A 13,358-nucleotide genomic window follows, 5' to 3' on the forward strand; every position below is an offset into this window, starting at 1 on the left:
AGTAGTGAGTCCTCGTACCATAACACCGTTTTGCAATGCTTTGACGTCCTATTTGAAACTTTCGAACTTGATCATCAGTTTCATAGTATCTGTTAGTTAAGGTTTATTATTTAATGTTACAAGCGGTCGATCCCACAATTTCATTTCATTTGTTTGTAAGAGTCTTAGTCAATCTTTTGCAAGGACATGCAATGTATTATACGTACTTAGTACTATATAATAATATACACATACATACATATATATATATATATATTGGTAATAAAGAGATGGGATGAGGACAGACAAATACTACATGGGTATGCATGACAATCATCAGTTTCTCAATCATTAAATTATTCATCTGCCCCTTTGACCTTCAACATGCAAACACAAATATACAGTAAGACTGATGAAGATAGCGTCCCAGAATACCTTTGGAGGGTATCCAGCAACAGAATCCTTTGTAATTGGGCCTCGTAAACAACTAAACTGCACGATTAACAGACCAATCCCCATCTCCATCCCTGTATCTGTTCCTGTTGGAAGGGAAAAACAGTCCATACAACATTTGATTGTTTATGGAAAGTAGGCACGCTGTATTTTCCAGTAAGGTGCCGGTCATATGAAAGCAGAAGTCGACATCCTGCCCCCCAGCCCAATCGTCCTTCCTTTTTCCTTTTTATCTTCGTCAAAATTGAAAGCGCACAGAAGCATAGCAGCCGCCAAGTGGTCCCGCCCTGGTCATATGATAATAATAGTCCAATTTATGGGCAGCCCCCACCCTGAACGGCGTTCCTAAATTGCAATACCACGCGTGTGTTGGGATGGGAGATCTTTTTTTTTCTTACGAGAGCCAAGAACTCACATACACAATTAGATTAAACACTCGGAGAGTCATCAAAGATCGGTCCAAACGGCCCAAACGCACACAATTAGATTAAACGCGTGTGTTGGGATGGGAGATCATTTGCAATAATTTTTTGAAAAAAAAAATATTACTATATAGCACTTTTTCATGTGATGTATGTAAGATAAAGAGATGATCGAAAAATATGTTTACGATGTAATAAAATAAAATTGTTCAAATAATAAACAATTCGAACAAACCCTACATTTCTAAGTCTTAAATTGTTACCCTATAAAAATATAGACATCAGATAGGTCCTAAATTTATGTAATTACATGATTGTGTTCTTGATTTATCAATATTTTTTTACTCCGCATTCGGATTCGATTAACCTCTAACAAACAAGTGGATTTGGCACATATGCTAATTGTAAAATTGCAAGACTAAGGGGTTTGAATTAATTGGTTTCCCTCTTTTTCTCCATGCACTATAATTCCATTCTTGTGTCCAAAGATATAACATTGGAAGTGTTTGGATAGCAAATTATTTCAAATAATATTTCGCTTGCATCATAAACACATTTTTCAATCTACCTTTTTATATTCTCAACCACTTTTTTATTTTACAAACATCACATCATAAAAAGTACTACAGTAATTATTTCAAATAATACCACTCTATCCAAATATTACCTCTCGATAACATCATTAATTAATTGCTTAAACCTGGATACAGAGTTCAAATTTTCATACTATGATCATGATCTTACCACATGATGGCTTCTAATAGTTTCGTGTGGTTTTTTTTATCTCTAGGCGGAGGCGTCTTCTGGCATCTGGACTTTGCGTTAACTGAACAAAAATGCTCAATACAATCGCGATCGCTCATCAGTCAATGTGTTGCTGTCATTCTCTTTTTTTTTTTTTTCCTTTTTTTTACTGAAACGATAAGGTGTTGCTATCATTCATTGCACCCCGTTTTCGTGTCAATTGAATCAACAGTCATACAAAAGGAAAAAGATAAAATGCTCGGAACATTATTGAATTTGGATTGGTGAGTTTCTGTAAAAAATAAAAATTTTCTATCACCTTTTTTTTAACCTCACATATTTTACATTGCTATAATAAATTTTTGGGAAAATGACTTGTTTCATTCCTCACATTTCACAAAAATATTCTTTTCGTCCCTCACTTTTAAAATGAAGCAAATTCGTCCCTGACATTTAAAAATTAAAGCTATTACATCCCTGAACCTAATTTTCAATCTGAATCAAACCATCAAACCATCCAATAACCCAATAATAAATTTCAAAAATAGAATTGATAGATCATTCGGTCAACTTCATCGTATTCACATGACATTTATTAAACCAAAAAAATAAAAATTATAACATAAAAGGCCATTCTTTGTCTTGGAATAGTAGAGTTTTTTTTTCATAAATCTTTTCATGCATCATTAGTATATCCGCTTGCGAATTTAGATGTGTATCATAAATATAAAATTTGGTGTTTAAATTTAAATTAAAATGATATGACGGTACATAAAACCGTCAGTGTATACAATAATAATGTAGAAAAGATTAATCTTTCTTTTTTATATTATAATTTTTTCTTTTTTCTTTTTAGGTTCATTAAAATTTACATGAATATCAAATTAAGTTAACCAAGTGATCTACTAATTTCACCCCCAAAATTTGTAATCAGGTTGATTGGTGGTTTGATTCAGATTGAAATTTGGGTTCAGGGATGTAATAATTTTAGTTTTTAAATGTCAAGGACGAAATTACTTCATTTCAAAAGTGAAGGATGAAAATAATATTTTTGTAAAATGTGAAGGATGAAACCGATCATTTTCCCTAAATTTTTCTACAAAAACTCGAAATATTTACAATCTAAAGTAGCATTTATTGCTAGAACTATATCTTAGTTCGTGGATCAACATTTATTGGCCAATGGATGTTAGTTCATTTAGTTAGCATAGACAGTTTTTTCACAGGAGATCGTGTATTCGAGTTCTACTATCAATATCAACATGAGAGCCATATTTGCGAATTCTACTGTCACTATAGGAGTGGTGTTGATTGATCTATGTAAACGATTGATAGTTCTAGAGCTTTACTTAAGACCAATTTAACTTTTTGTTACAAAAGGACAAAAAAAAAAAAAAAATCTCCGTTCATGGGCACAACTGTACAAGTACTTGGTTACAAATTAATATTATCATGCCGGTTTGCACTGCTCGAGTTATTTCTTTTGTTAGTATTTTCTTTTTAGGTGGTATTATACATTTTATGCTGCTAATTAATTACCGCTGTAATTTTCAAGGGCAAAACATGCGTACCTAACTTTAACTGTTACAAGACAGCAAGTCTCCTACAAAAAAGGTTTTTGTAGCATATTTCCAATTTATTCGAGGTGCTTTTCTATGATCACAAGATTGTTGGATCATCTTCCAGAAGAGTGTATAAGCTTGGACATGCTACGTGTGTTGAATATTAAAAAGATTACGCCCCATATTTTTGTTTTCTGTACGACTGTATCCCCATCTACATACATACCAGTGTGGGTTAGTAAAGCGATTATATCGCTATAATTTAAAGAGATAAAGTGATAATATTATAAAATAAAAGGGTATTTTGTTAAAAATTTATTAATGTATTGAGTTGAGTTATATATGGAGTGAAGTGACTAAAAGATAATATTATGGGATAAATTGATAATAGTAATATAGTTTAAGAAGATAAAGTGATAATAACCCTAAATTAAATGTGACTTAAGTATTAGCTGTTGAGATTTAACAGGTTAGAGATTAAAGGTTTAGGCCACAAAGGATGGCTAAACTTGGGGCAACCAACCCTCAAGTATAGGTATAGGGACCATGGAATTTGATTAAGAAATTAATCGGGCAAGGAAAAACGAGGGAGTTTAATTAAATTGCACAAGTACTTTTACCAAGAAATGGGTGAGCAGTAGACCCACCAAACAGGAGGACCCACGTGAAGAGGTGTGTTGCCATTGGACCAAGGCCTGTCCTGAAAAGGTTACTATAATAAGCGGAGCGACGTGTTGTCGGCAGATTATACGTCGAGACTTCATTTCACGGTACGATGATGATGACGTGTTTTACAAAACTTGGTACTACGAGCACGTAAATCAATAAATGGTCGTCCCCGATCCCCACCCCCACCACTGGGTAAGTCCAGTCCAAACGCTCTCTCTATTCTCTAATTAGTTAGTACTTAATGCTAGTATTAAACTTACTTTCTTTTTATGTTCTTGAGCTTTTCGGATGGGTCTGGAAAAGCTTTCTGTCTATAATGGATACCTTCTATTTTCCCTGTACCAACTCCTCCTTTACCGTTTCTTTCCTAAGTTTACCAAAACAAGTTAAAATGCGTTTCCCCCAGTCTTATTTACTACCTTATTTAGTTCACTTTTTTGGGTGCTTTTCCTCTTTTGTGGGTTGAAGGGAGAGGACCTGGCCTGGCCTTTGCAAAGAAGAGAAGGACAAACAGAATAAGCAAAATTACTAATACGATCAACAACTAAACCTTATTGTCTTCTGTGGTCTGAAAATAAAGAGCTTGCTACATCAACCATCAGAAGATCCTTCATGTCCTTTTTCTTCTTCTTCTTCTTCTTCTTCTTCAGCTTGCCTATTTAGAGTCCTTGGCTTATTATTATTTAGTTATTCTGCAAAGCGACTAGCATTGACCCTCCCAACTCATTTCTAAACTCTTTCCAGAAAATTACTTTTCCATAATTTTCTAGGCTTCAATTCTATGCTTGTGGGAGATTTGGGCTCTCATACAACTTGCAGGTGATTTAATTTTTTTTTCATTCCTTTTTTCTTTGGGGAAAACTACCCACCTTCTTTTTCCTTTTGATGTTCCTTGATTCCAGTGACTTGTCTTGACTAGGGTTTTCATTTTTATACCATTCTTCTAGAAATTCTGCTGTATTATACCTATACGAGTATACGCCTTTGAGCTCTTTCTAATGCAAAATTTCTAGGAATTTATTGTATTCTCGTTGATGTCAAAATTTTGGGATGCAAATTTCTAGAAAACTCTACCTCAGGATAGTTCTGGGAGCAATCCTTACCATCAGCTTAAGTTTTTTGAATCAGCTAGTTCAAGAGCAGCCTGGTGATGACCTTTTCCTCCTTCCTCCCCCGCCCCCACCCCCCAAAAAAACACCCCAAAAACATCCTTTTGGGGTATTTTGGTGTTTCATTGTATTAATCTTATTCTTGATATCCACTTTAGGAGGTTTTTATGCTCACCAACTAGTGTTTGATGTCTTACCAACTGAAGTTATATCTATGTATGACCAGAAAAATGGTGAGAGGGAAGATTCAGATGAGAAGGATTGAGAATGCAACGAGCAGGCAGGTGACCTTCTCAAAGAGGAGAAATGGGCTTCTGAAGAAGGCGTACGAGCTATCAGTTCTGTGCGATGCTGAAGTTGCTTTGATAATTTTCTCACAAAAAGGGAAGCTCTATGAGTTCTCAAGCTCCAAGTAAGTTTTCCTGTAATGATCCTTGAAAAAAAGAAGTGTTTTAATCTTATGCAGTACATTTTGATGCGACCTAACAAATTTTCAGATAATTAATTTTTGTAGTACTAATATTTTGCTTATTCCAATGTGCACTTTCTACACTTTTGCCTCTTATTTGAATTCTTTATAGCGCCAAGGCATGGCTTTGTCTGCTTTGAGAAGCTTTAAGTACGATGACACCAGTGATTTGAATTAAGCATCAAGTCCTTTTCTATCTCATCTCCTGGCGTGAAATGATTTTACCTTCAGATTTGGTTATGAATTTATGATAGCCAAGACTTCTCCAATTCTTGAAAGAAGATTACGTACTTCATCTTCTGTAGACTCCCCATCTTTTGTGATGCTCGTGCTCACTTGTACTTCCTAATTATTGTGAGGAAGAAAGAGAAGAAAAATCCTATCTGTTCCTGCACAAAATTTGTCTTCTTGTACTCTCCTGAGTCCTGATTAGATATGGTTGATGAAGAATCAATTAATGAAGATTTCTTCTTTCATAAACAGTTGTTTGCTGAGAAACTTTTCAACATCCTGTGCGTATTGATAAGGATGCTATGTTACTGCCAATTGTGGGTTCAGAATCTTATGCTAATGGGGTTAGGGAGGGGGTGGGGCGGGGGTTGGTTATCTTTATCGAATGAAGCTTGAACCTGATCGAGCTGACAATCCAGTTTCTCTAAAGATCCATTGGAAGCAATAGTCATTAAGCTCCTTGTGCCTTATTATCTTTTGCGACATAAATGCCAATTTGAACTGATGCATGAATTGACGTTGACCTTGTTCACCTTCCACATTTTCTTTTAATGCAGACTGGTGCATGAAAATGTCTCTTTCTCCAGACCCTCATCTTCCTTGAATCATCGTACTCTAACCTTTCCTGAAGTTTAGCTGTATATGTTTGCTTGAATTAAGAAACTTTTGCTTGAAGTTTAGCTGTATATGTTTGCTTGAATTAAGAGACTTTTGGAAGTAACAGAAAGATTTCTGTTGTGACCAATCCTTGACAAAGTAATGTAGATGATTACATTGATTCTTCATTGGAGTTTCTGTAATTGTAATAAGTTCCACCTGTTCCAATGTGCCGTGCTCTATCTTCTGCACAACAAATCTCTTCCACCAAGACCATCCAAATTATAAAGACATTTGCTTTCATGATACTAGTAGGTAAATAAATAACAGTAGGTTAAAAGAAAAAACGGTTAGGGTCAAAGTTTGCACCTCACAGAATATAACAAGAAGCTAGCCAGCTACAAATTACAATTATCCATGGATAAGAAAAAAATAGTTGTTCTTTTAGGATGTGAAGAGGATGAGGTGTGGAGCATAACAGTGTCAAAGAGTAAGTAGTCAACAGCTCCACGAACAGTACACTTGATTCAATCTGAAGAATGTTCCTGGTCATAAGCTGCATCAGATTGTCTGTAGTGCATGTTTAAGTCGTATCTCACTTCCATTTGTGCGTAAATTCTTGTTATATTTGCACATCTTGTGGTTTGGAACGAAACAAACTGCTTGATATGCACCAAGTAGGAAGTAAAAGGACGAGTTAAAGTACGTTGACAGGCATGCAGTGCTGTTTACATAAAGGGGCCTTGAGTTGTTGTACAGACCAGGATTCAATTCCTAATAACCTATTTTGATTAAGACATCAGAAGAAATGAGATGCGGCACGACCTTAGGCCAAAGATTACGCTAGGCTATCCTTTAATTTACTCATAGTCCTTCCCCTTCAATTGATGCGTTAGGATACTTGGTAGCTAATTTATCTTTCATTTGGTACTAAAATTTATCTTTCGAAACACCAAGTACCTTTAGTGTTCATACTACAATGTAAAACCATAAGGAATTTTCTCCGTTTTGATGACGTGCTTGTGGGAGGAGGTACATAACCAAAGGGCTGCCTTTTTCTTCAAACGTAGTTATGGATGGCTTTGGTATCACCAAACAATTTCTTAATAAGGGGCAATGAGTGAAGTTCAATTATTCATATTTTGTTGAAGGCCGTAATGAAGTTGATATGGAGAGTCAAGCTAAAGGGGGTTACCACAAATTAATTAAAAAATGAAAGAAAAGAAAGGATTATTATTTTTAAGACTCACCTTAACTAGTAGGAATATTAGTCAAATACATAACTATGAAGTTTCTAGTCCTTCTTAAGCACTCGTAAAATTTGGAGTTTCCCCTTGAACTAAAGACAAAGAATCATTATTTACTCCCAACTAGCATAGTTGTTAAACTCTCGTAAGATTTAGTCTCTCCCTTTAAGCCAAAACGAAAGGATCATTATGTTCTCTTAACTTGCAGAATCATACGTGTTATTAATGGGGGGATTTTAATTGCAAATTGAAACTGTCCCATGTGATCTATTTGTATCACGATGCCTGAAGACATCAAAAATTTTCTTGTTTGTTGTGGAGGAGTTTTATTGGCGCTTAAATCAATTTCAATAGAGTACGGTTAAGTATGTCCGATGCCAAGTTGCTTAACATAGTATGCGCAGAATTGATCTAGTCCGTGCTTGTACCAAATTGATAGAACTATGAAGTGTCATGCATGATGATAACCTTAGAATATGCTCCAAGATAATTTTGCAACTCTTAAGAGGGTGTAATAAAGATGAAAGTTTGATTTGAGAACTAATAGTGTCTATCTTATCTTTTCTTGTTGTACTTCATTAATTCCTTAATGATTATGTTCGTGCAACCCTTCAATATTCTGGGCTTGTTCTAAACAGTATATGGAAAGATATAAGCAAGTCTTTTGAAATTGAAAGAGACTTTGTTGAAAGCATTGAAAACATCCTGTTGATTTTCAGGTTTAGGAAAACTAAAATTCTTATTAAAAGCAGCTTTAGGTCTACACTTTTGATATAGTTTTTTTCAATCAAAAAGGAAAATCTCGTTTTTACCTTATTACAAAATGTCGAGAAGAAGCCCTTTGCATGCCTCCTCCTTCATGCAAACCATGCGTGATCTTAAATTGAGATTAGGTCACCTTCTGTGTGTGGTGGGCTATGTGATGGCCTGAGACTCTAGTTCTATATGTTTGAAATGATTTGCATTTTCCATAATGACTATTTGTGAATGACTTTTTTTTTTTTTATCGTGTAGCATGCAAAAGACAATCGATAAATATCGTGGCTGTGTGAAGGAAGATCAAAGAAGCGACCAAGACATTGAGAAATATGTACAGGTTAGACATCCTCTATAGTTTAGCTAAAATCATTATAATAAAAAGGTGAAAATAGTTATACGCGGTGAAAGAATTATGCTTATGTTTGACTATATCTAGTTCGTAAGTTGATTCCACAAGAATATCTAGAACAAGTCAAATGGCTTTACCTTTTGCATAATTATTTCTATTTTATAATCTATTGAGCCAAATTACGATTCCAAAGCCACCAATTTTTTTTTTTTTTTCCAAAGCCACCAATTGAGAATTAAAATTTAGGATTAATCTTATATATATTGTTAGTGTAAACACTATCACGGTTAGATGGATGACACGTGTGCAAAATTTAAATTTGAAATTCAAAATTTACTCATGATAGTGTAAACACCATCTAACCATGATAGTGTATATAAAATTTACTCATAAATTTGAATTTAACTTGATTAATATGCAGAAAAACATGAAATCCTGTAGCTTGATTAATTTCCATTTTGGTAATTGGTTGCACTCGCAGGAGCTGAAGCTGGAAGCTATAAACATGGCAAATACGATAGAATTCCTTGAAGCTTCTCAACGGTTCTTGACTCACTGCTACTTTCCTGCCAAATGTAGAATCTTTGTTAGTACATTGGGTTTTATTTTATTCTTGAATTTTGGGGTGTTCTAGGAAGCTTTTGGGGCAAGATCTGGGATCAAGTTCACTAGAGGAACTTCAACAGATTGACAGCCAGCTCGAGAGAAGTCTAACGAACGTCCGGGGAAGGAAGGTAAAACTGTTCTAGGAAAAAGTGCATTGGATAGGCTGTTCTAGGTGCTGGTTCTTTGTACTTGACCCGAAAAAATTGTCAAACATTTGAAAGTGGACATGATAAAACTGTTGTTAGAGAGATTTCAGTTCTTTCATCAGTTTCGTTGGATGAGAGTTGATGATCTTAACTTTTGAACAAAAATTTGCTTCACTAATTGCAGACTCAGCTATTCAAGGAAGAAATAGAGCGGCTAAGAGCAAAGGTATGATGATAGAACTGCATTTTTGTCGTTGTTGGTAATTGGAACTGCTTCACTTTTTTTTTTTTTTTCTCATTGTAATATTCCGACTACTGCTCCCAGGAGATGCTTTTGTTGGAAGAGAATGCAAGGTTATCTCAAAAGGTAAATTCTTGTGGCTTGCAGTTCATACAGTTACCAGGACTACAAGAAATTATGCAATCATTGCATGTTTAATATCCGGCCACCTAATTCTCGAATCTTATACTACTACTATTTGATGGGAATTTAGAAGTGCTCATGAATAGTATATGGGTGTTCTGTTAAAGCCTGTATATTACCCTTTTCATTTTTCTTTTTCTTTATTTTCCATCTATTTGTTCTTCTTCTTTTCTTTTTCCTGTTCTTTCTTGTTTTCCTTAAACCCTAGCACTTCTTTCTATTGGTGTCTTTAGTTGAGAAAGGATGATGAAATTACAGGTATACTGAGGAGAATAAGCTGTCAGATGTCGGAAACCTTTTCTCTAACTAATTATGCCATATTCTTCTATATCTGTGGTAGTAGCGGCAAGCCAGCAAGTTAAATGAGTTCCAGTTTGGGTGTGCCTCTTCACGTAGTTATCCTGTATTTCCTTCAAGAACTAAACCGGGAGAGATAAGGACTTCTATTTTTCTTTTACTTTTTGGCGCTAATGCAATTTTTTTTTTTTTTTTTTTGCCCTTTTTTGGGCAATAGTGTGGACTCGAGTCGTGGCATGCACCAGCAAAGCGGAAAGAAATTGGAAGTTGCAGCCAAAGTACTCAAAGCTCAGAGGTGGAGACTGGGTTGTTTATCGGCCTTCCTGAAACTCGAGTCTTAGAGTATCGACGCTTTTGATGATTTTTCTCATCTTCTAAATGCACATATTTATCATATCCTTGATCTAGAAGTAGCTATGTTATTCTAGTTATTGTCTCAGGAATAAAACATAATATCTTATGGCTTCAAAATAATACATATATAATTGTAGTTTGACACTTGATTATGTATTACGCAAGTGCTTTGTTGTAAATATCACATTTGTCCATTGCTTTTGATGTGGAAAGTAAATGGGTAGAAAGTTAAATGGATAGAAAGCTCAATGATTCTGGTGCCTTGAACTTGAACCGGGATTAGAATATGAACCGAATTTTGTTCTAAGTTTTATGTCGTCTTCTTTTTGCTTTTGTTAATAGGTGCGCATTAAATTGTTATAGTAGAATAAGCTGTTTGGAATCAGAAGTAACATTGACTGCACGAAAAATTACCATTTTTCCTGATTTCTTAGTGGATTCTCTTTTTTCGTCTCTAATCTACAGGAAATTCTCTCCATCCCCCCCCCCCCCCCTCTTTTTTGGGGGATGAGAGGAATGATTTAGTAGTTACTATGGCGAGATGCAGATTTTGTGTTGTCCTCCGCCATGGTTTGTGACTTTTATATGAATGTTAATGGCTCAAGTGATTTTGTATACTTGTCGATTGAAGGAAAAAAAGAGGCAATGGAGTGTAATAATCGCAAAAGCAAATATACCATACTATATCTTTGGCTGATATTTAGGACCTAACGGGATTCTTTGGATTGAAAATCCCCTTCTTTTTTTTTTTTCCCTTTTGGGTAGCAATTCTTGGCTTGAAACTTGGACGGTGGAATCATGCAATTCTGACGCCAAAATCATGTTAAGCTGCAATTCCAGTAGAGTTCTGGAATCTAATTAAAGAAACCTAGATTTCTGATGCCATATTCTTCTATATCGGTTTCTACCATTGGTTTATACCTGGGAATTAAGCGGGTTGGACGGGTTTTGGACGGGTTAATATTGGGTTTTCACTTAAATGAATTATACCCAACCCGCCCAACTTTAGATTGAATTGATTTTGGGTTGGATCATATTAGGTTATCTCAAGCCCATTACCCAAATATGACCCAACAAATTAATTAATATATTTTAATACATAAACTTTTTCACGTACATTTTAAGACACAAAAAAGATTTTTTCACAAATATAAACACATTTTCACATACATAAATGTATTTTCACACACACAAACACACACTCACTTCTTAAGTTCCTTGGAAACACATCATAAATAGAATAATATTTTATATTGCTTGTATTGTGAATTTTAGATAATAAATTATACATTTAAATAGATTAGCTAAAAAATTGTTTACTTTGTACTTTTTTAATACTACTAATTGATTGAAACTTATTTTTGTCACAACTTATTAACATTTTTACTATTCATATCTGTTTTATTGTAAATTGTAATATTCTATGTATATAAATTATTGAATGCTAGATTATATTATACTTGAAAATGTAAGTAAGAGACATATTATTTGTTGTATAATAATTTTGAAATTATAGAAAATAAGTTTGTACTTTAGTCCTTATATTCTCAAAAATTTTATGATTCACGTGACTCTAGAAATTTTGCAAACTGTTGTGAAAGGTTCATGCATCAAACTACATTCTGCGGAAAATATGCAAATTGCTTTCTTCCATTAAATGACTGGAAACATTACTACATTTTGGTTCTTGGACTCGCTAATTAAGAGGAAAAATTAATTGTCTTGATGATTGTAAACTTCTCATGAAGTTGAAGATTGGAGGTATTTGCTTCAGACGAAATAAAATCGTCGGACTAACCATCCCCAAGTTGCCATAATTAATCAAAACAAAATAGAATCTGCAAGTCAACTATATTGATCAAAGTTAATTGCATGATCTATATACATATAATATATATTAGAAGGTTTTTTTTTTTAATTTGATACAGGTAGATAATTCATCATCTAATTAATTAGAATCATCAAGGATCATACTTGATGCTATGGTCATATTAATCTTTTAGAATTACCACATCTCTAATATAAAGCACAAAATATTATATGCTTGTAAAAAGTACTGGTATTGGTCCCCAAAAAATTATTAAGGAAAATCCCAAACTTTTTAAGAAATAAACGAGAGGAGAATTCATGAATTATTGACATTTTTACCACAAAAAAAAAGAAAAAAAGAGGAGGAAAACAACATACTCTTAAAAGGCATAATAAATTATTATAGAAGTTGAGCAAGTTTAACTACTGTTATAAAAGTAAAATAAGCATGATTTTTTATTTCAAATTTCTTTTTTATTTTAAATAAAAATTTAAAAAATGATTGAAAATATGTATATGAGAATTTTGAATACAAATTAATTAATGAATTATTAACACGAGTCCAAATGTAAATAGTTGGGCATATGTGTATTAAATTTTGTATTTATTATTTTGAATTACTTTTAAACAAGTTGGATATTGGGTATTCAAATAAAAAATCCAACCTGGCCAATGAATAAGTTGGATTGTTCTTATCTAATCCAATAAAACCCATAACCCAATTGACCCAACCCATCCTTTAAAATTAATGGACGGGTTGGATAGGTTGTTGGGTTTTGGGCTTTTTTGCCAGCTCTACATCAGTTTATCAAGATTCTGATGCCATGTTCTTCTGTAACATGCCTAGTATTATGGATTTCTTGTTATTATGCCTTTCTACTTCTCGATCTCTTTGCTATTTTCGCTCATCAAATTATTTTCGCTCATCATGGAAGATTGATTTAGGGAGAGCCGTCCGGTTACAGGAACACTATTTTTTTTTCTTTTTTTAAAAAGAGAAATCGATTTTATTGCCTCAAAACAGTCCTTGAGGAGAACATAAGCCTGACCTCAACAATACAAGCTAGCAACGAGACACCTACTTACTTAACTCAACGTCGCCGAATAAACGGGTACAATAGTTTATCCAACC

General features: G+C 34.0%; 1 protein-coding gene across 2 annotated transcripts; it reads left to right on the plus strand.

The window, feature by feature from the left end:
• The first annotated feature begins 4,145 nt into the window (after positions 1-4,145).
• LOC113762095 (MADS-box protein AGL42-like) lies at positions 4,146-10,678 on the plus strand. 2 transcript variants are annotated; one of them, XM_027305367.1, is made up of 9 exons: positions 4,146-4,648; positions 4,894-4,976; positions 5,165-5,350; positions 8,497-8,578; positions 9,072-9,133; positions 9,225-9,324; positions 9,527-9,568; positions 9,668-9,709; positions 10,281-10,678. In XM_027305367.1, exons 3-9 carry the CDS (start codon positions 5,169-5,171, stop codon positions 10,419-10,421), a joined length of 651 nt encoding a protein of 216 aa, XP_027161168.1. In that variant the 5' UTR covers positions 4,146-4,648; positions 4,894-4,976; positions 5,165-5,168; the 3' UTR covers positions 10,422-10,678. The 2 variants fall into 2 exon arrangements, with proteins under 2 accessions (XP_027161168.1, XP_027161167.1); XM_027305366.1 differs by lacking the exon at positions 4,894-4,976 and having other exon boundaries at positions 4,148-4,648.
• Positions 10,679-13,358: the final 2,680 nt, after the last annotated feature.

This window comes from Coffea eugenioides, chromosome 2 (assembly GCF_003713205.1).
Source record: "Coffea eugenioides isolate CCC68of chromosome 2, Ceug_1.0, whole genome shotgun sequence".
Taxonomy (NCBI): Eukaryota; Viridiplantae; Streptophyta; class Magnoliopsida; order Gentianales; family Rubiaceae; genus Coffea; species Coffea eugenioides.

What these genes read in the sequence shown, in the direction of transcription:
- LOC113762095 (XM_027305366.1), top strand. Translation starts at nt 4,611, where the DNA reads ATGCTTGTGGGAGATTTGGGCTCTCATACAACTTGCAG. An exon ending in TATGAGTTCTCAAGCTCCAA is followed by an intron (nt 5,351 to 8,496) that starts GTAAGTTTTCCT and finishes TTTATCGTGTAG; the next exon opens with CATGCAAAAGACAATCGATA. An exon ending in TAGAGCGGCTAAGAGCAAAG is followed by an intron (nt 9,569 to 9,667) that starts GTATGATGATAG and finishes TACTGCTCCCAG; the next exon opens with GAGATGCTTTTGTTGGAAGA.